Source organism: Maylandia zebra, linkage group LG22 (genome assembly GCF_041146795.1).
Source record: "Maylandia zebra isolate NMK-2024a linkage group LG22, Mzebra_GT3a, whole genome shotgun sequence".
Lineage (NCBI taxonomy): Eukaryota > Metazoa > Chordata > Actinopteri > Cichliformes > Cichlidae > Maylandia > Maylandia zebra.
The window spans coordinates 9,979,112-10,002,897 of NC_135187.1; the positions used below are offsets into that span (position 1 = coordinate 9,979,112).

Genomic DNA, 23,786 nt, shown 5'->3' on the forward strand with positions numbered 1-23,786 from the left:
GCTTCCTGGGAGGTTTGGCTGTAATGTAACAACATGCTTTGTGCAGCTTTAAAGCATCATTTAAGTTGGAAAAAAATGGAAATGTGTTGAGAAATCGTGCACTCGGTCAGTGACTTCTATCTGTCCCAGTCCGCAGTTACTTCTTTAATCCTCTTGTGCACCTTGAGAGAATGTCTTCCCTGCTATGTACGTTATCTAAAACATGTTATGTAGACTTAAAGATGGCTAATCTGTTCTTTTTTTTAATGAATTTGCAAAGTGAGGTCCTCCAATGACCTCCTAGTTAAAGGTGGTTCCCCATCTAGTGCTTGTGAACATTAAATGTTTGCACAAGCAACATCTGGGCCGATTTCTATTGGTGGAGGAAAGTCTGGTTATTGTGGACAATCTCAGCCTTAAAACAAAATTCTCTTGCTGCAGCAGAAAAATTCACAGGCCTCTGCAGCCTGTCATCCACTGTCCTCAGGCGCAGCCAGAGGCTATTCTCAATGTGCGCTGCCGGAGTTGGGTTTCACTTCTGGTAGTGCTACGATGAGGTCAGCATTGTGCACAAATTAAAAAAGCTCTCTGGAGGTCAGTGGGTTTTTGTGTCAGATTTATCATAGTCCAGCAGGGCTGGACAGCTGGTTTGGGGGTTCAGCCAGGCAGGGTTGGCTTGGCTGAGAAAAAAACAGCAGGGCCACACCTGTTGGGGTGATTCATGATGAATAGCATCACAGCTCTGGAAAATTGCAGTGACTGAGGTCAAACTCTTTTAGAAAGAGCACAGCAAATAATGCATCTGCAACTTTAAAAATAGAGATCTCAGTTTCCGTCAGAAAATTCAAGAAATATGTCCCCACTGCTTGACTTGAAGCATATTTTTAAGCAATTTGATTACCTGATCCAAATATGAGGTTTTCCACCGGATAATCTTTTTGTTTTATTCAGAATGCGGCTGCATTTCTCTGTAATTGTCTGTTATGGTTTATTATATTAAGCTATCACACCTCTGATAGCTCAATGTGTTTAATGAGTTTTGTTTAGTTATAAAAGAGTGACCGTGCTTCATTTTCTCTTATAAATGTTATAATATAAGCGGCTAATACAGGAAATTAAGCCCTTTTACCTTCAAAGCAAAAGTTTCACTTTTTTAACATTTTGGCTACAGCACTAAGACATATGTTGTCCATTGCAATTTTTTTTCTAGTTCAACTAGAAGTTAGCAAATGTGTTTGCAGACAACCCGCTGTCTTCCATGCAAACCATGAAGAACCTTGACAATCTGCTAGACATTAAAGTACAGGGAAAAGGAGGTTTTTGGTGAAGCACTCTTATTATTTGGCCTAGTGACAACCAGCAACCACTCACCAACCCATCAGGGAGTACACACATGCACGCAATGCGCCTCTGACATCACATGAGAAACCTGAATACCATCAGCTAGGCTAAACAAAAACTTCATGATTAGTTTATAACAAATGAATTAGAAAATTAATTTGCTGAACTAGCTTATTTGCTAGCTGAACTAGCTTATTTGCTAGCTGAACTAGCTTTTTTGCTAGTTCAGCAAATCAATTCATTTGCTAAACTAGCAAATAAGCTAGTCTAATCATGTTGGTTAGCTATAGTAAAAACTTGACAACCAGTTCCATGAAAATGAAAGTTAAATGTATTTAATGCTAATCATCATCTTTAAATGTTCAATACAGACTTGTCTTTGCTTTGAAACAATTCAAACAAATGAGGTAAAACTGAAAGTTCCAGCAAATACCACTTCCAGAAAAAAAACATTTTTCTTGCTTGTCAAAGACAAACTTGAGTATTCATGAACCTGAGCCTAATTGGAGGCAAAAATATTTGTCCAAACAATGTTGGATCAGGACATTGCAATATATGCAATCTAGTGCCAGGGGGCAAAGCCTCAAATTATATTTAATATGCAGGATAATTTTTTTATTGTACTTTTAACCGACTTTATGGGAGGTCCCCAGAGTTTGGTGAAGGGTTAAAACACAATGCACACACAAAAACCTAGCACTTCCAAAACAAAAGCATTACCGCACACTTATAATCCAGTTCACCCTATTCCTATCTCTATTCCACTAATGTACATAGCATTATATATTTATATAACACTATAATAAACTGCATATTTAAACTCTAAGATTTCAGGTGTTTCTCCTCAGATTTGCACCAACGATTGCCAGCACTGTTGCATAACAATAATTATGCAATCTTCCCAAAAATGGGACTTTATCCTTTATGATTTCCAGCCAAATTTTTGAAGACGACCATGCAGTCTGGGGAGAAGATGACACAAACACTTTGAAACAACACATTCGTCTGTCTTGCCAAACTAACCTCAAGCTTGCCAAGTTGGCTTATCTTTACAAGCCAGCCTTTATCATCAGTCACATTACCAATATTCAGAGGCATCCACAAATAGTCATTATGTAAATATTGCCTTTCATCTCTTTTTTAAAGCCATTAACTTGAATTGAAACTGAGAGTGTTTGCTGATTGGAGAAGGAGAGAATACATTCGCAAGAGAAACATTCTTACAAGCAGGAGTCTGAGCCTTAAACTCCCCTGGGCCTCTGACTATGACGTAGGTGGATTCAGTGTTAGAGTCTTAAGCATGCTGCACAGATCCAGCCATGTGCTGGGCCAGCTTGTGTTTGGTGGAGCAGCGGGGTCAAGGCAGCCACGCTGAGGCTGCGGGATCCCCAGGGGTCGAGGAGGAAGCAGCGACTTCACAGTGGATCATCTTCAGCTGACTGTGCAGCAGCCGAGCGAGCCCGGGCACACTTTCATGCCCCAGCTGTCAGCAGAGGGGCTGGATACTGCTTTGATCAGGAGAACTCAGCAAACAGCCAGGTGTTAGGTGATCAATAACAAATATTTTGTGGTGATGCTTCAGTTTTGGGTTTTTTTCTTTTTTTTACTTTGTGACTTGCTCTGGAAATGTTGTAGTCTTGTTGCGGTAGACATTCAAAACACACTTCTAAGAGGAGCAGACTGCAATTTTGGTATCCCAAGATTTTGGATTAGCAGCAATTAATGCAATGTTCCTAAAACCCACACACCAGTGGGCAGGTTTGGGACTCTTGAATCTTAGCTTGTGTAGACCTGTATTTTAATGTCTGGGTAAAAATGAAATAAAGATCAAAGTTAGTTTTATATCTGTGCATCTGGGAATTCAGTCAAAAAAGGCTTAACAAAAAGTCTGTCTCCAAGTGAATCAAAAGCAGCTTCATATTTTCGTCTAATATCCAAGATAATATATAAGTGGCAATAAAAGTGATGTCTACAGCCCGTATATGGACATGGATGGATGTGGACATGTTTTAAACCTCCTTGTAATTTTCCCACTGAGCAATTGTGTCTGAACATCTTCTGCTATTTAACTGACCAGATCAATATTCCAGCAGTTTAATGAGTGATCCTGGTCCCTGTAACCATGATAACCATCAGCTAATCACGTATCAGTTCTGGCAAAGTTATTGAAACCCAAATGTTTGCGTTGTTGTCTTCCAGGGTGAAAAAAGTCCAGTTTCCTGTGAAGGTTTGCCGTTCAGGTTTGGAGATTCACATGCGAGGCAAGCCCAAGAACATCTCGGTGGAGACCAAAGCCGGTCAAACCATCGCTGATTTCAAGAAGAGTAAAGACGGTTTCATCCTGCTGGTGCCCGCTAACTAACAGTCCCCCAGTCAAACCATTAACAGCTACACCTCATCGACATCTAAGGAGAAAATATCAGCCACAGACATCCCAGCTGGACTTTAGCAAGAATTTCTTTTAATACATATAAACAATTTTGCAGTATATGAGGATTTTAAAGTAGTAATCTGAGCATTTTTTCTGGGAGAATCTGCTTTCTTCAGCACGCAGAGGAAACTGAAAGCTGAAATACTTTTATATTCATTTATAACACATTTATATGTATCGTACTGTTTATGCTTTTTTGTATTTTTATGAAATATAAAGATGTTTTTTTAAGATATGATTGAAAAAACAGAAACAAAAAGCACTTTTTATGATGATAAATATGGACATGTTTTTGTGTTGTAACACACCGTTGCCTGCAGACTGAGATAATTATGTCAGAAGTAATAAAAGGGGAAAGAAAAAAGACAGTGGGGGAAAATTCATTATTCAATGTTTACTTAAGTTCTCTGTATGTTAGTGTTTCTCTCATGTTTTGCCACATGAACAGAGTGAATGTCGACTTTACGCAGTATTTAAAACCCATTAAAATGTTCAGCCTTAAGTGGCTTTAAGGTTTCCCTGCAACATAATGAATCAGTAAAGACGCTTCTATCCGTCCTCTGAGTGGCAGCTATGAGCCCGCGTCCACAGAAAACTGGACCCCGTGACGCAGGAGCTGCTTCCTCTCTCATCCCCTTTCCTGATAGTTAGACTGATAAACACAAACCAGCACTGGAGAGGTCATTTAAATGATTTCTGAGGAATGAAACTGAACATTCCTTGTTTATTTATTGTGCTATCTGGTTGTCCAGATATGTTTCTTTTATTGTGAACAAACTCACAATGAAACCTGCTTTTATACAAACGTCTTCTATTGGAGTCTTTTACAGAACTTTAAATAAAAGTACGGCATTAAATAAAGTGTAAATTTGTCGTCTCAGGAGAAGCCGCACTAAACTGAAGCCCAGCTTGTTTATCATGGTTAAAGCTAACCAATCATAGAAAACAAGAAACGTGTGATTAAATTGAACCTTGTGTGTTTCTACAGTGCCGTTGAAAATCGTGCTACCTTTGCATTGTTCACGTTTTGAGATTTGTAGAAACAATAATTGTGACAATAAATGTTTTTTTACATTAATAATCATGAGTGTTTTCCAGGTCTAACTAACAGCAGCTGCAGATAAATTTGAGCTCTTTTGTGTAATTCTTCCCAGAATATTTACAATTGAAGAACAGATAAACCATTTGGTATGAACCAGATTTACGGACATGCTTAAAGAAAATGATCCTTTAATAGTAAAGATTGCTGCATAATTGTCATTATTAGTCCTTTAGTTTGTTGTCTCAATGTTTGATGCAAACTGTCCCGTGGAAGGAACTGATACTTACATAATACAAGTGGTAAAAAAATAAAGCCAGGACTATAAACTACAGTTCCTCTGGTGGCCACTCAAGACTAACTCCAAATATGAGTTAATCCCCACAGACTCCCATGTTACAGCAGGAATAAACATGTTTACAGCCTGCTACAAACATGGTTTCAGTCTCTGTAGCTGATTTACATGCTTATAACAACTGAACAGGGTTTGTTGTTGTTTAGTCCCGGAGGGCTTTTTACATAACCGATCATTTTAAACTCAATTAAGGCGAACAGTCTGTGACTGAACCAGACCTATCCACTTTGTTTGAGATATTTTAGATGTATTATCAGCCAAAAAAATGTTGTGTGGCTTACTGTACTAACAAATGACCCAAGAAGTCTCTGCTTCAGTTTCACATTCTGGTGATTTTTAAACTACCAGTCAACACACAATTTATACCTGCAGCCAATGCTAATTAAATTTGATGTTGGTTGATAACTTAACATTCTACCTTTCTGACTCAAATGAAAATCAGCCAGTGGTGCTGATACCAATACAAATACTTTTAACCTGTAAAGGCAGCTTGTGTTACATGATTTATAAATGAATCATCATCAGTTAGCAATTTCTTTTTGTGCCAGCCTCTAAAGCACTTTGGCTCAGCCACTGTTGCTTAAATGTGCTACAGGCTATAAATACAATTCACATGACAGTCAGCACAAAAAGGTTTGCACATTTTTCACAGATTATAACTGATGTATGTTTTTTAATTTTCCAAAGAAAAAAATGTTTAACACAGTTCAGTACGCTTCATACTAAGAGGGTAGAAACAAAGCATCCTATCAGTCCTAGCGCTAGCATCGATCAAATACCACTACCAGTGTTGGTATCGATATAGATGTTTAGATCAGTCTGCCCATCTCTAGGAGGCAGGTGAGGCCACAGGTGGTGGCGACTGGACTGATGGCGGTCTCAGTTTCTTTTCATAGTGAAGGAACAGACGAGCGGAGAAGGGAGAGACAGAGGTCTGGACTGACTGTGTCTTTGTCTGTGCAACTGATAAGTAAAGTGAAAACCAGTAAGCACAACCATCGCATGTGTTGGGTCCTTGAACAGATGCATCCCGGGTGTACTCTTAGGAGAGATGTTACAAGCATATCCCAGCAGGAGTTGCCCCGGGGAAGACCCAGAGCATGCTGGAGGGATTATATCTCTCAGCTGGCTTGGGAATGCCTTGGTATCCCCTTCAGATGAGCTAGACGAGGTGGGGGGAGAGGAAGATCTGGGTTTCTCTGCTTTGACTGCTGCCCTCACAAGCTAAAACGTCCATCCTGCATGGATGGATGCACAAACATAACAGTGTCCCTCTTTTATACATGCCCACTATAGAGTGGATTTAAAACAGCCTTGGACTTTTTTATTCCTTTATTATTCCTTATTCTCAATGCAACTGCAGATTCGGGTGTGTTATGCTAGTAGCAGCTAATGTAGCCTTTAGCCGAGATTAGCAGCAGGTTTCCAAAGAAGGACAAGCAGACTTTAATGTGGAAAATTAGATTTAGTGTTTTATTGCAAAAGCTTCATTTCAAACACAACAAAACTTCCACTTTCTTTTAGTGAGGTTTTAAATACGGTTACTGCTCCACTTGTAGTTTTTTCCCCCTCTGAGCAAATATGTGCGTGTCTCTGTTCACAGTCTGAGATCTTAATTCTCTGATGTGCTGCCAGTTTTTATCTGTCTCCACGGTGACCTGTTAGTGCGACTCGGTGATGTCCTGCCCTCGCCGTGACTCCTGCTCTTTGACGCACACCCTGCTGTGATTCCCCAAATCTCAGTGCTACATAATACTCTGAGAGTACAGATGTGTGTGTGTGTATTTTTCATGAGTAGGATCTGCATAATGTGGAAGGAGAAAATATTGTAGCTCTGTAAGTTACACCAAAGTCACCAAAATCGTCCGTGATGCTGGACCAGGATGTTCACACCTTCTGAATACTGGGTGGAAGTTGGAAAAAGCATGTCTTTCCTCTGATTTAAATCCGTGTTTAAGCTTCTGAGTTCTTTATAAAATAAATGACAATGATTTGTTGCCCACATCATTGTCTCAGAAGCTCAGAAAAGCAATGTAACTGCTTTCAGGGTACGCAACATATAAAGATAACAGCCAGTAGCCGATGATGAGATTTACGCCACTGGGACCCAAGCAGACTCGCAGACATCAAATAAGCTCAAGAGACGGGGAGTATTTTGAATAGTTTGAACTGGACCGTTTCCTGTCCAGTCCTGTGTGGCACGTGTGAGTGAGGACACCTGTGGGAAACATCCCAGCCTAATTCTGTTCAAACTGTTTGGACCTCATGTGTGGAAAGAGCCTTTCAAACTTGTTTCCAAAAACGTTAACAGATCACACTGCTCAGCTATCACTAAGCGAAAAATAAATAATGCACTGTTAAAGTTTATTTAGGGAACACTGCAAATTAAACAGCTAGTGAATGTGAAACATCAAAAAGTCGAAAGCTTGCTTGTTTTTTTTCTCTTCACTTCAAAGTGGTGCTGGGACTACAAGGCTGTCTTGACATCCTGTCTCAGGAGGTTTGATGCCAATTCACACCTTTATTCTTGCAACTGTAATGACTCTCGCATGACTGCAACGTGACATTAACGTGTGAACGATCCAGAGGAAGTTTAAAACACATAATCTTCCTCTGGGAAATGGGAGCTACAGGTATGTGAGAAGTTCTAAAGAATAAAACAGCTAAATAAAGCGACTAATAACTCAGGCCTTGTAAAGATAAAATATCTGGTGGTGTCATAAAATGCTGTATAGTGTTTAGGGGTTTGAAAAGTATTAAAGCCAGACATATATAACAGAGAGAGAAGTTCATGGGGCATGGAAACAATAAAGATGGAAGAGGCATATCTTCTAGAGGGCAAAAACCTGCTTTTTAAAACTGATTTAAATTAGTTTTTGTCTGGTAATTTTATACATGCAGTTTTTACTTCCCTGTGACGAGTGAAATTAAAGTTAATTTAGATGATGCTTCAAGGAACTGACAAAAAAAATGCCATGTTCCTACCTGACTGAAGACTTTGTTACACTGGGGGAATTGGATTGTTTTTCATGCCTCGCTGCTATCTGAAGCAACACACCTTCAAGACGGTGCAACTTTTTGTGTAGTTTTATTACGAGGTGGTTTTGCTCAGTGCCCATTTCTCAGTGGAATAAATAAAAACAAATCAAATAAATATTGTACAAAACACAAGGCATGATTTTCACTTTCATGTGCCATAATACAGATTACATGAAAAGTAGTGAAAGAATCATTTAGGTTGTTAAATAAAAGTCATTATCCTACGTAAGAAAAGTTTAGCATCAAAATATGCTTAAAATGCCCAAAGTAAAAGTAAGTATTATACTACATTACTTCACTGGATCATTATTATTTATTTATTAATGTGTTTAGCACTTCAATGAGTGATGAGTGAGTCTTTTTGGTTTCTTCTCTGAACCTCTTGTGAACTTTTGACCCTCAGGTTTTATTAACTAGGTGACCGAAGTCAGCAGCTTCTTCTTTCGCGTCTCGTTATATTGAGATCTCAATAATCAAAGAAAAATTAAAGTAAGCATGCAGCAGAAATCACGGCCGTCGGCACACCTCAGCCCTCTGCCCTCATGCTGCTATTTTCACAGCAAATTGCACTTAGTAGCAAAACAAAGTTAATTGTAAATCTAATTTCGACTTTGAGTCTCAGAAAATGAGAGAATCCCAAGGTCTCTACAGCTGCAGAGGGAAGATCAGGCAACTGACCGAGATTTGTTTACCAAGATGCCACGAGCAGCGCCTCAGCGTGAGCCTCAGACTCATGCGTGTTACTGTGAAAGCTCTGTGTTTCGGCGCCAAACGAAGGCCTCCAGAGTTTCTGTGTTAATCTGCTGTCGCTCCCGTGGATGAAAACCACAGCTCTTCTCCCAGTTACAGCTCCACCAATCACTCGCTGGAGGCGGCTGTATGTTAGAAAACAGAGATTATATGCTGCATTTGTTTGTGTGTAATCCTTTAATCATTCATGTAAAAGCAGTGATTTATCAATTACGTGTTAGAGCAGCATTTGAAGCCTCTCCATCTCCGATTATTAAGTGTGTTTCGCGTGCGTCTTCGATCCATGCAAACACGTTTTCAGAACAGATGAACAATTAATTATCAGATCATATTTTTGCCTCACCAAATCAACATCTTTTTCACAAAAGCAGAGTTGAAATTCATAGTGCTTCCCCTGCTTTTTGATGGGTTTAGCTTAATGGCATCTTTTCCATTAGCACAAATGCAACAGTTATTTTCTCAATTGTTTCCCCATCACAGTCACAGCTGCTGCTGCCAAGCTTTTCTTCGGCATCATTTTTTGCAGTCATTTTCCTTTCTGACAGCTCCAATCACATCTCTCCTCGCTGTGAATAAAACCCAATCTCGCTGGCACAAACGCAATACTGCAATCAGCCATGTGGTTAGAATGTAGATCGACGCTAACAGCGTTTCATCTGATGCTTGCTTTGGATTATCATGAAGTTTCTCGGTTTCTTACAGCAACAGTGTGCAAACAGGATTCTTCTACGTCTAATCTAATTTATCAGGGGTGGCAATTGTTGATGCAATCACTTAAACCGCCGTGCAATTCCATTACAAAAAGACTGGCACCTGGTCCGTCTCTCTTTAGAGCTTAGCAGCCCTGCAGTGAGGATTTGGTAATGAGTTGGAGAGGATTTACCAGTGGGAATATAACGTGTCCCAGAGCTTCTGTGTTTTTTCCCCTTAAATCCTCTCAGTGCAGAGCAGCCACTGGTTTGGTGAGCCCTGCAGGTTTTCCAGCATCCCTCCGTCAGAGGAGGTCACATGCTGCAGATTACAGTAACATGAGGGGGGAGATTGGTTTTTACTTTGGCTCGCTCTGAGCCAGCATGCCATCAGCCCAAATGCTTACTAATCAGGAAACGTTTGATAAACCACAGCGACCAAACACAGGGAAAAAGAGTCACATTTTATGTTGTTTGGGTAGCTTGCAAAGGTTCAATATGAAGAAAATCTTCTTCTTAAACTGTTGCTTTTTTTTCTTACACTGACTTTCTTGAATGGTGCATCGATAGTGAAGAAGCAGGTGTTCGTGTTGAACATCACCAGACAGGGTCATGTCTGCAGTGCAAAGCTTTATTTTTAGTACTCTTTGTATTGAGACTGACATGTCTCAAACTGAAAAATACGTGGTCAAAGCAGACAAAGCAACTTTAAGTGGTGTGCTTGCTGATAATACGCAGTATAAAGGCAGTTCACATACTGTATATAAAATACGGACATGGCAACCATGATGTCACCCTCTGGTTTCGAAGGTGCCGTGTTTGGATAAAAGTGGAATCCAAAGTAACAGACTAGAATTTTACTGGATAAGCGCTTCATCCCGCTCTGGGACATAAGGAAAAAAGGTGCATCAAACTGGCTCCAAGTAAGGTCTAGCCTCAGAATTTTACCAGAGGACAAACGTTATATTTAACAGAAGTGAAGTACATACTTTTTGGACACATACTACCACACAGTCAGTCTTATTTGTCATCTAATCCAGTTAAAAAATATTCTAGAAGTCACCAACAGTGCAAATACGATGGAATTTGTTGCACAAAGTCGCAATAATTTTGGCTCTGACTGCTGTTGTGACTGTAGCATTAATGACTAACCTCGTCTTGTGGATGGGGTCATTGCAGATGTTCTCTTGGTTGCACCATGGACCTTGGAGCCATTCTAGGTCTGCTAATGTGTTTATATTAGCTTAACCGTAGCGCTATAGCATGCCACACGGTGATTTTACATCAACTAGCTCCGCTTTGCTAACCTCCAAATGTCACTGCTATTTCCTTTTCCATCTTCATTCATCCAAAATAATAGCAGCGCTGTTCTGGGGGGTTGTTTTGTTTATTTAAGTCAGAACACTTACTGCCAATTTCTATTCCTGCCTCTAAACCTCATATATCCTATTTTTTTATGGATGTCTGGACTTCAAACTTTATTGCAACACCTAGAAGAACAGCCACTCTGATCATTTTAATGGACACAAAAGAATTTCCATTCTACAGTAGGAATCCAGTGGGATTTGAGATTACAGTTATTTCCCATGATTGAGGAATTCCCAGTGAGAGCGGATCACAGGCTTGCATTGATTAAGTTAGGGTGGCTGTGGCTCAGAAGGTACAGGGAAAGGTCGGTGGAATGATTCTCTAACTACTCCAGTTTACATGTCGACGTATCCTTGGGCAAGATAATGAACCTCAAGTCGCCTGTGATTGCATCCTTAGACGAGGCAGTTAGGTATACAAAAAAGTATATGAATGTGTGTGTAATTGGGTGAATGAGGCTTTGAGTAAAAAGCACTTTGAGTGCCCACTCAAAGCAAGCTGCCTTATATACGGATAGCTACTCTAAAGCTAACAGTCAAGGGCAAAAGATGTCCCTCGGTAGTTCATGGTATGTGCAGAAGGCTTGGAAATAAAGGATGTTCTGTTCTCGTACTGCAATCTAGTGCCAGTTAGTCCTAGTCCTACATGTGCACCAGAACTGTTTCATGTCATTTTGTCCATTTGACCATTAGCAGGAAATAATGAGTCGGTTGGCTTATTTAAACACTAAACAAACAGCCTCCCCATTCAGTATTAATTAGTGTTGACGCCAGTGCTGTTTATAAGTGGTAAATTGGTAATTACACTATGACGTGAACACGGCATTGAGCGTTGAAAATGACCCCTGTGTCTAACATTAGTGTAGAGTAGACATAACTGATATAGCCGCCACAGAGGATATGCTTGTTCTTGTAAACAGGGTTTTATTATTATGACCACCACACACTAATGTGACCTAATTACCCAGTAATATGCTCCTTGCCCTTGCTTGCCAATAGCTGAATATGCTGAATATACAGTTTGGAAAGCAACTGTTTTGCTCTTCGTATTAACACCTGAACATGTTTTCTTTTTTAAATATGTACTTAAAGCAGGGACTGAGGCAGAAAAGTGCAGCACAGCTCGGACAGATAATGTCTTTGGAGACCATCTATGGGAAGAATGGCAGCAGGGTTTTGGTGCATGTTGGTTCCCAGAGGACCGATAAAAGTCAGTGAACAGCAGCCGAGGCTTTGAAAAGCCCCAGGGAGCTCAGAGGCTCTATAGAAGAGTGACACCGGGAGGCAGAGAGCTGGTGATTTGTGTCCTCCGAGGACAGGAGAAAGCTGGAAAGGACTCGGTCAGGCCGCGGCAGCCATCTGCAGCGAATCCTCTCCATCTCGTCTCATCTGTCTTCTTCCTTTTTTTCTTATTAAAGCACCCCAGGCCTCACCTCCCTCACCTCTTTGCCCTATGAGGGGTCCCCCGTGCCGGCCACTGACCACCGCTGTGTAGTTTTCCCCGACTGCCCTCTCACCCTCGCATTGTGAAGAGATAATAAATGACATTTAAATAATCATTTTCTAGTATCATCGACAGGGTGACATAGTGCCGCGCCAAGTAAGCTTCTTTCACCGAAAACTCATTTCTCAGTCATAGTTAGATGGAGAACAGCTGTTACATGACAAAAGCTAAATATATGCATTTAAAAGGAAAACCCATGTGTTTGTTAAGAAGCACTTAACCATTTCTAGCTTTGGTAAAAAGTAAGAACGTGGATTAAACACGCCATAATGGTGCCACTCTCATTTAGCCACCTGTTAGCAAACGTCTCCTCTGGGACATTTAAAAGCTTTAAAGTAAAAAAATGTAGGGTTTTATTTTCATGGCAGACGTTTGGACTCACTGTAAAAGGAATAGCAAAGGAAAGACCTCAGTCACAAAGGCTTAGAGTCTGGTCTGCAACTCCTTGGTTACCACCCGTTGCTATGGAGAAATGTGTGTTCTACCAACAGGTTGGGGAGTGGTTTCCGGCAGTTGCTAGGTGAAATTAGTCACAAGGTTACGGTGCTGTGCCAGAAACCTCTCCAGTCGCTACCCGATTGCCTGTAGTTTGCATGAGGGATGCCAGCTTGTCTAATCAGTCACACAGTGTGGAGATCAAAGAAAAGGCCATTACACCGAGCGTTTGACATAAACTAGTGTTATTTCACTATTTTCATATCATTGTATGTTCAGTACCAGTGCGTGTTTTGAGCTATGGGTGTATTGTTGCCAAATGCTGTGGTCTGACTGGTCAGATCTATTTATTCGGATCTGAAAAATTGGTTTGAAAAAATAACTAAATAAACTCATCCAAGGAAATTACTTGGTCGGTGTGGAGGGTTGCATTTAGGATTGGTGAGTCTGAAAAATGTTTTATTGCACAAAATAATCACACGGACGCTTCCAGTGTGTAAAGGCCTTAAAAGCTGCATTTCTTTTTTGCATAAATTTCTATTATATTTTTAACCTTCTTGGCTTTTATTTGGGACCAAAGAAGCATCATAGCCACGTGAATTAACTATCAATAATAAAATGACAGTGTGACAGTTTACAAGTTTCAAAGAAAGTGCAGTGACTAGTGTGAAGACTCAAGTGGTTTCTCATGCCTGTCATCTTTAGCTTGTAGCAGCAGACTACAGAGCACCACCCGAGGTCAGCAGTCTTACAGCCTCAGGGAAGAAGGTCTTCCTCAGTCTGGGGGTCCTGCTTTGATGCTCCACGGCCTCCTGCCTGAGGGAAGTGAAACAAACAGTGTGTGTGCTGGGTGAGTAAGGTCTTTCAAGATGCAGAAGACACTTTTCCTGCATCTGCTGGAGTTGATGGTGGTGGTGTTGGACCGATCGTCAGCAAAGACTTGCCACACAGTGATGCAGAAGCAGAGGAATCCTTCACCACACATCTGTAGAATACGTTAAAGACTGAGCTCCCATGTCCAGCGAGCCTCAGAGAACAACACGAGTCTTACCGTTTCTGATCTTAATCGCACTGTTTTAAGTTTCACTATCACTTGGTAGTCTTCGCTGCAAACTCCAGGCGATGGAAGCATTCTTCGAGCAACCAAAACAATCACACAGGGGTTTTTGGTGCAGCAACCATCACCAAGAAACAACAATCCGCTCACCAGCTATTGAGGGAACGTGCATTTTTCCCTATTGACCTGCGACTGCCAAAGGTTTGGCAACTAAACTCTTAGCCTGTGTGACTGAGGCCTAGAACAGGCTAACGATGGCTCAGTTAAATGTTAGAAAGCAAAACAGTCTAAAACTTCAGCTCAATTTATTACTGAGCCAGCCATTAAAACGCCTTTAATGGCTTCTGCTAGGGTATCTGATTCAATATTACCTTTAACAATAACATTGAGCGGACGATGCCTATGATTGTTTTTTCCCTCAGTGCTGTGATTTTGTGCCAGTTCGAATATGTTGGAGCTATTGGAGAATATTCTACATATAAAGTTCATGTATGCGGTTCATTTATGTAACTATTATTATTAGCTAGTAACAGTGCACCAATTCGAAGGTGTCCTTTTCTTTTAAAGTAATGTAAACGTAACAAGAAATAAATGTTGTAGTTTCTGAATCAAAATTTTAAGAAAAATTTTTAGAAAAATGCAAAGTTGTGGGAAGAGAAGCAGCTAAGATGTAGAGATACCGGTGTGTGTGTGTGTGTGTGTGTGTGTGTGTGTGTGTGCGTGCATACGTGCATGTGTGTGTGTGCATACGTGCGTGTGTGTGTGTGTGTGTGAAGGCAGCCCGAGGCAGACGCTCTGCTGACCACAGCTACTAAATCAGCAACACAAAACCTGCTTTCCTCTCTGCGTTTCTCATTTTAAACTCATGTACGCTTGCAGAACAAAGCCGTCTCAGCTCTGCAGCACCAACTTTGTTCTTTCATGTCGTATAAAAATCTTCTCATCGCACTCGGAGGAGAGCAGAGGCAGCTTCACATCACAGCAATTCCACCTGTGGTAACAGAGGAAAGGGTGGCAACTGAGTGCAGAGAAATGCTCAGATGGAGCCCAGCCCTCACTGACAGGAAGCCAAAAGGCCATCTGCAGCGCAGCGCCATTGTGTGTCTGTGCATTAAGTTTTTTTCTTATGTCCCACATGAATTTACAGCCAGCCTTAAGTTAGCTGGATTGAATGCAGAGAATATATCATCATGTGCTGTGTGGAGGACAAAGGCAGTTTATTTAAGTGGAAAATGGGAAGCAGCAGGTTTGGATTTCAGCTCAATACTTTATTAAATAATCAATATAGTAAACATCATCATCGTCATCATCATGAAAAAGGAAATAAACAACAAAAAAAAGAAAAAAAAATGAAACAGTCACATTTGTTTTTCTTCAAGTTTTCCCCATCAACAGTATTTTCACTTTTAGAGAGACGCACACTTGAGTGGCTTTACAAAAGTCGCTCGAGGTGCTGCTTCATCTCGGTGCGACAGTTATAAAAGATGTCTGAGGAAAGTAACCATGGAAACTCAGGAGCAGCAGCAGCGGTGGAGGAGGAAATGGACTGGACAGTTACATATTTATCTCTGGACTAACATCTGTCCACTCCTGGCACAGGAAAAGACGCAGAAAAAAGTGAAGTTGTGGTGAAATTTTAACGTGTTGTTTTGCATCAGAGGACGCAGGCCGAGCCGGAGCCGCCTGCGACGACTGCTGCACGCACAATGGACGCCTTTGTGTCACCAGCTGGTGCATCGATGAGAAAAGCCTCTAACTCGATCAGTTCTTTACGAATTTAGCAACAAGACAGGGGCGAGCTCGGGTTTTAAAAAAGACTCCAGATGACCACATCTAACTTAGCGAAGTGACAAATGAAGCCTGGTGTGAGAGTGAGTCACGTGACACGCTTTGATCTTTCAGGACTTTCGAAAAACGAGCTTTTCTGTTTCGTTAAATGTCTCTAGTGTTTCTGAACATGAGCAGACCATAATGTTGATCGTTACACCTGCAGCCATGAGAGACTTTAATACTGACGACATCGTGTTTCCTGTAACCAATGAGATCCAGTTTTAAATTACCATAGAAATTCATTTAAAACATCACACATATCCAACAAAAGCAGAAGTAAAAAAAAAAGAAAGAAAAATATCTAAACTACCTGGCTGGCATGCATGCTACTACACAGCAACACTATTTGTTTTTGTTCATTTTTTCATTCTTAACAGCTCTTTTTGTTACACATCCTCGTATTTACATCATCAGTCTAAGGCGTGCCATTGAAATGACACACCAACCTACAGCAGCACTGAAATAACACAGCTCACAGAGCTGTGGCAGCTTAAAGGATAAGCAGTGATGTACTTTCCAGATTTCTTAGTGTCAACAGATCAAATAATTATTGATACGCAGCAGCTTAAACACAAACACATGCTGCTTAATTTAATGAACATAGGCACTGTAGTTTTTCTAACTCGAACCCTGCAGCTGTAAATTCCCCAACTAATTTCCTCCTGTGTCATTGATGTTTCCTATAAACTAAAGTGCCCACCCCTTTTTCATAAAATAAAAGTATACATTCACGTCCCGTCTTCAGTCAGAACCAGCTTGCAGACAAGTCTGAAAGCGTAAAAACCCAGTCTGATGCTTGTTGACAGTAAGAAAAATAAAGAACAATACCAGACTTATCTTTTAAGTCTTTTGTAACATTGTTCACAAACAGCCAAAGCCTCCTGCAAAGAGCCACCTGAAATATTCTGCAACTCTCAGTTGCCAAAGTCCCAGACGGAGGTCCCATCTACAGAGCGAGGTCCAAACTGCACTGTTTTATCACGGTTAAATCACAGGCATCGTGTGTCCGCCGTCAGTCAGAAGCAAGAATCCGCTCGGGACGCATATCGGGGGGTTTTGATTGGATAAAACAGAATTACAGTTCCAGCTAAAAAGCGAGTTAGTTAAGGAACAGCTATACAGTCCAGCTGCCGACTGATTGGACAGATGTGCTGAAAAAAGGGGCGGGGGAGGTGTTGCCTTTTTGTTTAGGGTCAAATTCTAACGATCAGGCTGATATAATCGTGGTTCTGTGCTGTGTCTGTGCTGCTACAGAGAGTGAAGAATAGGCCACGTGTAAGAAAAAGGCCTTTTTCATTAAAAGAAAAGGGTCGCGATGTGCTCCTCTACTCCTCATTTCTTGCTGATGTCAATGAGATGATTTAATTATCACCCAGGTCTGCACGAGCTGCATGGTGGAAGCAGATGTTGCCCTTAACTTTGACCTGCATGCACACGCAAACACAAACCAAGCCGGTGCCAACAAACTGGCCCATTCTGCCCTTCCTCGTCCTGACAATGGCTGGCGGGTGCGGGGTGTCAAATCTAATGAAACAGGCAGGGAACAACAGCTGAGTGTGTGTAGGGAGGGGAGAGGCAGGAGGGGGTGAGTTAAGACACAAGTGTCCTTGTTAGAGACGAAACCAGGCCGCAGAGAGAGCTGCGCTGACCTACAAGTCCAAAATGGCTGCTGGTCAACGCTGTAGAGAAAGCGATGTTTCACTACTCGACTCTCCGAGCGTGACTCACCACAGTCGCTCCTCTCAGGCTGGCGTGAGCTCATGCGAGACCCCTCAGGAGAGCAGGGAGGCTCAACTCCAGTAAGCTTGGATGAGCTGGAGTAGGCGGTGGGGCAGCCTTCACTTTGTCAGAGCTGGGCTTGAAGGCTTCACTCGAGGGGAATTGTTTGCTTATTTCTCCATGTTTTCATCCTGGGTTCCCTCTGTTTGATTGGGCTGCAGGATTAGAAGATGCTCGTGTATCGTACGACCTTGTGGCCGAGAATATAGCGAAGCATCACACCAAAGTGATTGCCACGTGGAGAAGGGAGGTGGAGCACCAAAACCTCCAGATGCCCTGCTACAATAAGATTAAGGCATTTCCACTTCACACAATAAGAAATTTTTATGTTTTAAACAGCTTCTTGGTTCAAATTCATCATAAACCCCCTCAAGAACCCAAAATAAGGGTCACAGGAAAGACTCTGAAGGATCTTGAAGTGATTAAAAGAGGAGGAGAACAAAAAGATATCTTTTTTTCCACAAACATTTACCTTCTTTATGTAAATGACTTACATTTTTCTTTTAAAAACACGTTTTACAATTAGACATACGCATCAGCGATGAGTCACAGACACACATATAATTTTTAAAGGAGCATAAGCCCAAAATAAGTTGGGAAGCCTCTTCATTTTTCTCCCCCAAACCCTTTAAATATGTGAGTTTATCAACCTTGATTAAAAAATCTAAAAGAATCCATACGTCTAGCGTTTTTCTGAAAATTTGAACATTTGGGCTTTAATCGAGCTTTTATTGTGCTGTCAGCATTACAAGACGTAGCTCTAGTTCACGGCGGCCATGAAGTCAAGCTCAGCCGCAATCTTGGCAGATTGGCTGATTTTAACGCAAGCCCAGATCAGCTGATTGCTCAGCCGTTACCCTTCTACAGAGCCAACTTTCTATCTCATATAGGGCAAGTCACTTTGCAACCCACTTCCACCCCAGCTCGTCCTTCCATGCTGTGTCTGACTTAATAAATATCACGTCTGCTGCCGCTGATGCCTGCTCTGTTCTCAGCTGGGTCTTGCAGCTGCTCTCCCTTCCTCTGGCTTCCCCTGCATGCATGTGAAAGAAGAGAGAGCTCCCAGAAAAAAAATAAAAAGCCACCAAATATAAATTACTGTAGAACCAAATCTTCTTATGACTACAGTGGTTCAAATGCAGTTGATAAGCCCTTAAAATCTAAAAACAATGAACTTGGAGCTCATCTGTGACCCATCACTGACATGCACAGTAAAACACACGAGGACCAGGGATTAAAGCCACTGAAGCACAAATGCCAATGGCTTCATTCAAGGGAATAGTCGAGCGGAGGGAGGAACATGAGAGAAATGAACTCCCAGTTCCTGAGAGCCTGTTGATGGCAGATGAGGATGCGCAGGTGAGGGATGAGAAAGTGGGACAAATTCAGAAGCAGCAATAACAAACGCCTTTCGTCTGTCATTTCTGCCTGGATGGCCTCTGGAAAGATTTGCTGCCTCCACCTCGGACCCCAAGCTGCACACGTGTGCCACACATTCACGCAGCACGGAGAATAAAGCACACACAGCAAAGTATTTTAATGTGTGTGTGTCTATAGTCCTGCCCAGTCCTGCCTGGGCTGGATTAGCCACTGAAGGTCTGCAGGGCTGCCGACCGGACAAGAAGGGGGAGAGGTTGACGTAGGGGAGGGGCAGCAGTAATCGGCTAATCTCATTAATACCACGGCTGTGGGTGCCCTGTCAACAAGATGCAGGGAACAAAGGATGGGGTAAACAGCTGATGACCTTGGCTGCCGTCCAGCGCACGATGCCTGCGCGCACAGCCATGCATGCGCTCGCACCAAACATGCCCACGGTAAACGCATGTTCGGCTTCCTCCTCAGGGTTAAATGAGACTTTAACACACGGAAGAGCCGCTGGCAGGTTTGAGTGAGTGAAGGGAAAAACAAACAGCAAGTGTTCCCTCAAAAGGCTCCACAAAAACACACTGCCTGTTCGTTTTGTTTTACTGAGCAAACATGGACGTCTCAGCTGTTCCCATCAGTCTGAACCGCGGGCACTTGAGACGGCGGAGGATGTCAAGATGTTGCTTTGTATTATCCATGAAATTTTCATGTGGACTATGTTGTCTGAGCCCTATTTTCTCTTCTGTCACTATTGGGAAAAAAAACGTGCTTTGCGTAAGGTGATGGCATCTCCTTGCCTTGTGCATACAGATTGATAATGTTAAGGTGAGGCTGTGCAGATACAGAGGAGTAGCTGGGACGACTGGGACCAGACACGGAAGGGAGCAGGTGGACCAAATGGTTAAAGTAAACTCACAAACAGCTGTAAGCCCCACTCAACCAGTTATCTGTGGACGGATGGGACAATGGCAACAAGCACAAATGCAATGATTCAATACTTCTGTGTAATTCTTTTAAGATAGGCCTTCATAGAAGAAAAAGGGGTGGAGCAATCTGCATGACAATTATGTGTGTGTGTGTATGTGTGTGTGTGTGTGTGTGTGTGTGTGTGTGTGTGTGTGTGTGTGTGTGTGTGTGTGTACGAGTGCATGAGTGTACACAAAGGCATGTGGTCAGCGAGGATGGGTGCTCACCGATCAAGCACCCGGCTATAATCCTGAGGGCCGCAGCCTCCTTCGCTCTTGAGTTCAGCAAATACTTGTGTGAAAAAGTGCGGGTCTGCATTGATGCGCAGCATCTTGGAGCTTGTGGCGTCGATGATGGCGAGGCAGCGGTCCCAGAAGGCCTCCTTGCCCGCCTCTACCAGGAAGGGCTTAAGAGGGTATGAGATCTCATTGCCCATGTAGGAGTAGGACAGGTAGAGGCAGGTGAGCAGGATGGCCTGCAGCTCGTGCTCCGACGCCACTAGATCACCATCCACTACGTCTCGGCACAGCATGTAGACGAAGACCACGTTGGCCGGAGTAACGAAGGCCTGGTCCTGCCAGCCCTGCAGCAGCAGCGAGCGGTCCACAGCCCGCAGCCAGAGCACCGGATCGGCCGGAGACAGATGCTTCAGGCGGTAGCAGCGACAGCACAGGAACTCCCCCAAACAGCGGAGGAGCTCGCTGGTGGAGGCCTGGACGATGACGCGCTTCGGAGACGAGGTCACCGTGCCCTGGGGGACTTTTTTCACAGAGGAAAGTTGCTGGGATTTGGTGTAGCCATATCCATGTCCCTGACCCATCCCCAGTCCATAGCCGAGCCCCAGACCCAGACCGGCTGGGCCCTCGTAGCTGGACAGGTTGGCACATGACAGCGACTTCTTCACATTCTCATGGTTGAGGTGCAGCACGGGATCCTTCTGGTAGATGTTAATGTTGTTGTTGTTATTCAGAGGATCCCCGAGGGCCACCGGGCCACCAGAGCCTTTCTTCGAGTTGCCCTTCTTCTTTGTAGAGGCCACAAGTCTCTTCCATGTGAGTGCTGGGAGGAAGATGGACTGGCCCCTCTTTAGCCCGCGGTCTTTTTGGCTGTTGAGGGAGCGGCTGCTGAGGCTCGGGTAGTGGCTGAGAGAGCCGGGACGGTTGTCATAGTAGCCTGATTTGCGAGAGCTGGGTGATAATGATAGTACGGTGCCCATGGTGAGTCAGTCAGTGCTTCACAGATTATACTGCCTCACTGGTGATGAGGAGGAAGTTTTTCCTTTTCTTTTATTCTAAATATCCAGGAGGTGTGATCTCATGAAGAGGTGAGTAGTGCAGGCATGTCAGAGAGTGCTGAATGACAGAGACAAAAAAAGGAAAGAGTTTAATCTAATGCAAAGTAGAACGAACGTAAACAAAGCCAACTAATCCCACAAACACATCATCTACTGCCAAATGACCCGGTGGCTGACTGTAACCTCTTTAAACTCATCTTGTGCAGCCAAAAAAGGACTCAACTGTGCATTGAATTTCAGAGGAGATCCCAAAAGTGCCTCCAACATCCTGGAAATGTTGGGTAAACATCATGAATTTTTGCAGTAATTAAACCATTTTGGGATAAAAATTCACTGAGACTAAACATCTCTGGGGAGCTAATTGAAACTGCTGGTGCAACGCTTATTTAACGTTTAACATATTTAGTCAATGTGGATTAACACCATTTGTTTCAACCCTTAAGGGCAAAAAGCTCACAGGATAAACTGGTCTATAAGGGGTTAACCACCAGTCTAATTTAATCTCCCTCCAGATTCCTGGATTTTAAACTATTAAAGGGATTCCTCTCTTAATCAGCAAATGCTTGAACCAACATGGTGAATATATAGCACAGTGAGCACAGAATGCACTTCAGGCTGTTTACAGAGCTACATCTGGCTATTCCTTGCTTTAAACCTTCTCTTTGGTTCAAAGAGATGAAAAATGTGACAGCAGAACCAGAAATGTACATGACTGTCCTCAGAGCAGCTCACCTGCGTTTACGCGCAGTCCAGGTACGAGATGATTGCCCGCTTGTGCGTTCCTGCCGCAGTCCGCGACGGTGCAAAGATGAAGACATAGGCTATAGGAGCGCAACACATGCACTGATTCTGCAGCTGCAGAAAATAACCAAGGACCAGAGCGAGCGGGACTGTGATCTGAGTGCAGAATGAGAGGCAGAAAGTCACTCTCGCAGAAGCTTTGACCTACTATTCAAAGATGCCAAGTGTGGTGCAGGTGTCATCCTCTGCTGCACCTCAAAAGAAGGCGAATGTGAAGCGTGACTGCATTCCGATTAATTGTCTGTAATTTGCTTTTCCACGAGAAAAACCCAAACTTTCACAGAGTCGGAGTCCTTTCAATGCATTCCATCTCCTCAGCAGAGCTGTGCGTAAAGTCTCCTCTGTCTGACTTCTCCCGGTCCCGGGGTCGGACTGAAGGCGGTGCTGGAGTGTCCGCACACTGCGAGCTTCAGTCACCTAATGACCAAACGTCGGTCGCGGTGGCCAGACCTCTAAGAGGACTCTCACACATTAGAGACAGAGCAGCCAGTGAGCTCACGGAGCGGCTCGGCACACACCGCCCCCCTCCGACACAGACTCCTCCTAACAGCGCTCGACGGCCGCGCGCGCACACACACACACACACACACACACACACACACACACACACACACACACACACACACACACACACACACACACACACACATAATCAAGATTCATCAGCAGCACAATGCATCCGATTGCTTAAATATGTGTTTTTTTATAGTATCTGCGCAAAAAATACATGTTTATATCAGAAAACAGGCTATAGTATAAGTCATATAAGTTATAATTATTAAAATAAATACAAGTGACGTTAAAATATAACAATTCAAGAAACATAAAATAACCTACTGTGCAATTTACGAAATGGTGCAGAAATTAAATAAGTACAATAAATAATATTTTTTAAACTATACGGATAAAATACTTAATTAAAAAATTATGGGTATTAACATTTAGGCCGCTGTAAACTAAAAATATTTAAAACTTTTTGAGATAACATATTCAACACATTAAGTAGCTCATCTGGAGGCTTTAATTATATGTCCTGATTTTTATCAGTGATGCTGCGCTTTGACACAAACTTAAACCTTCTTTCTCAGGTTGAATTTGTGTGTTCAAGATATCTGAAATTTGTGATGAAGCTAAATTGCAGAGAAACAGCAGCACAGTAAGGCAAGTGCTACTTTATTGGTCTATGTGGCAGTGCAGGAGCAGCTGTAGTATTATTTGTTTGTAAAGCAACATTTGCACAAATGTTGTTGCCAACTCTGCGCAAAGCAACACTTCACCTGCTGAATGATGGGATTGTCTAATAAACGCTCTCAGCTACATAAACCGCAAATGGTGCAGAATGCATTCGGGCCAATAAAGGTGTAATGACTGAATGAAGTTGTATAATAGTCTCCCAGAAGCCTGGAGAAAAGTGTCAAGTACAGGAGGAAGAGGGGGCCTAAAATTATCGGTTGGTGTTGATTTATAGGAACATTAAGGCAAAATCGTTAGATTAAATGTCCTCCTCACAGATATATGAAACTGCACACGAAGCACATCCCTGAAGCCTTTGCTCCTGTTTACTATTTTTATTGTATTTTTCTGCCTTGTTTCTGCTGCAGTGCGATTCCTGCTGGTCATGATAATCTTTTTCGTGACATTCCTCAGATGAATAACCCTTTGGACACAAATCAAATCACAGAGAAAATGAAATATCAGACGATGATGATGAAATGACAGTGAGTAACCTATACCTGTGAGGGTTTACTGTGGGTTACAGTGAGTA

At 42.5% G+C, this 23,786-nt stretch overlaps 2 protein-coding genes across 2 annotated transcripts in view; one reads left to right on the forward strand and one right to left on the reverse strand.

Moving 5' to 3' along the window:
• Positions 1-4,893, forward strand: part of myo1g (myosin IG) — an 82,256-nt gene extending 77,363 nt beyond the window's left edge. The window contains exon 23 of the mRNA XM_004569192.4: positions 3,520-4,893. Within this exon, the coding sequence (XP_004569249.1) occupies positions 3,520-3,682 (163 nt within the window). The 3' untranslated portion in view covers positions 3,683-4,893. The remainder of the gene's footprint in view (positions 1-3,519) is intronic.
• Positions 4,894-15,233: 10,340 nt separating this feature from the next.
• si:dkeyp-92c9.2 (cyclin-dependent kinase 5 activator 1) lies at positions 15,234-22,492 on the reverse strand. The gene is made up of 2 exons (XM_004569191.3): positions 21,953-22,492; positions 15,234-21,278 (listed from the first exon to the last, which is right to left on the reverse strand). The coding sequence occupies exon 2, from the start codon at positions 21,140-21,142 to the stop codon at positions 20,150-20,152; it is 993 nt and encodes a 330-aa protein (XP_004569248.3). The 5' UTR covers positions 21,143-21,278; positions 21,953-22,492; the 3' UTR covers positions 15,234-20,149.
• Between the last annotated feature and the right edge of the window lie 1,294 nt (positions 22,493-23,786).

Coding starts and splice junctions, on each gene's coding strand:
- si:dkeyp-92c9.2 (XM_004569191.3), bottom strand. CDS start 21,142: ATGGGCACCGTACTATCATTATCACCCAGCTCTCGCAAATCAGGCTAC.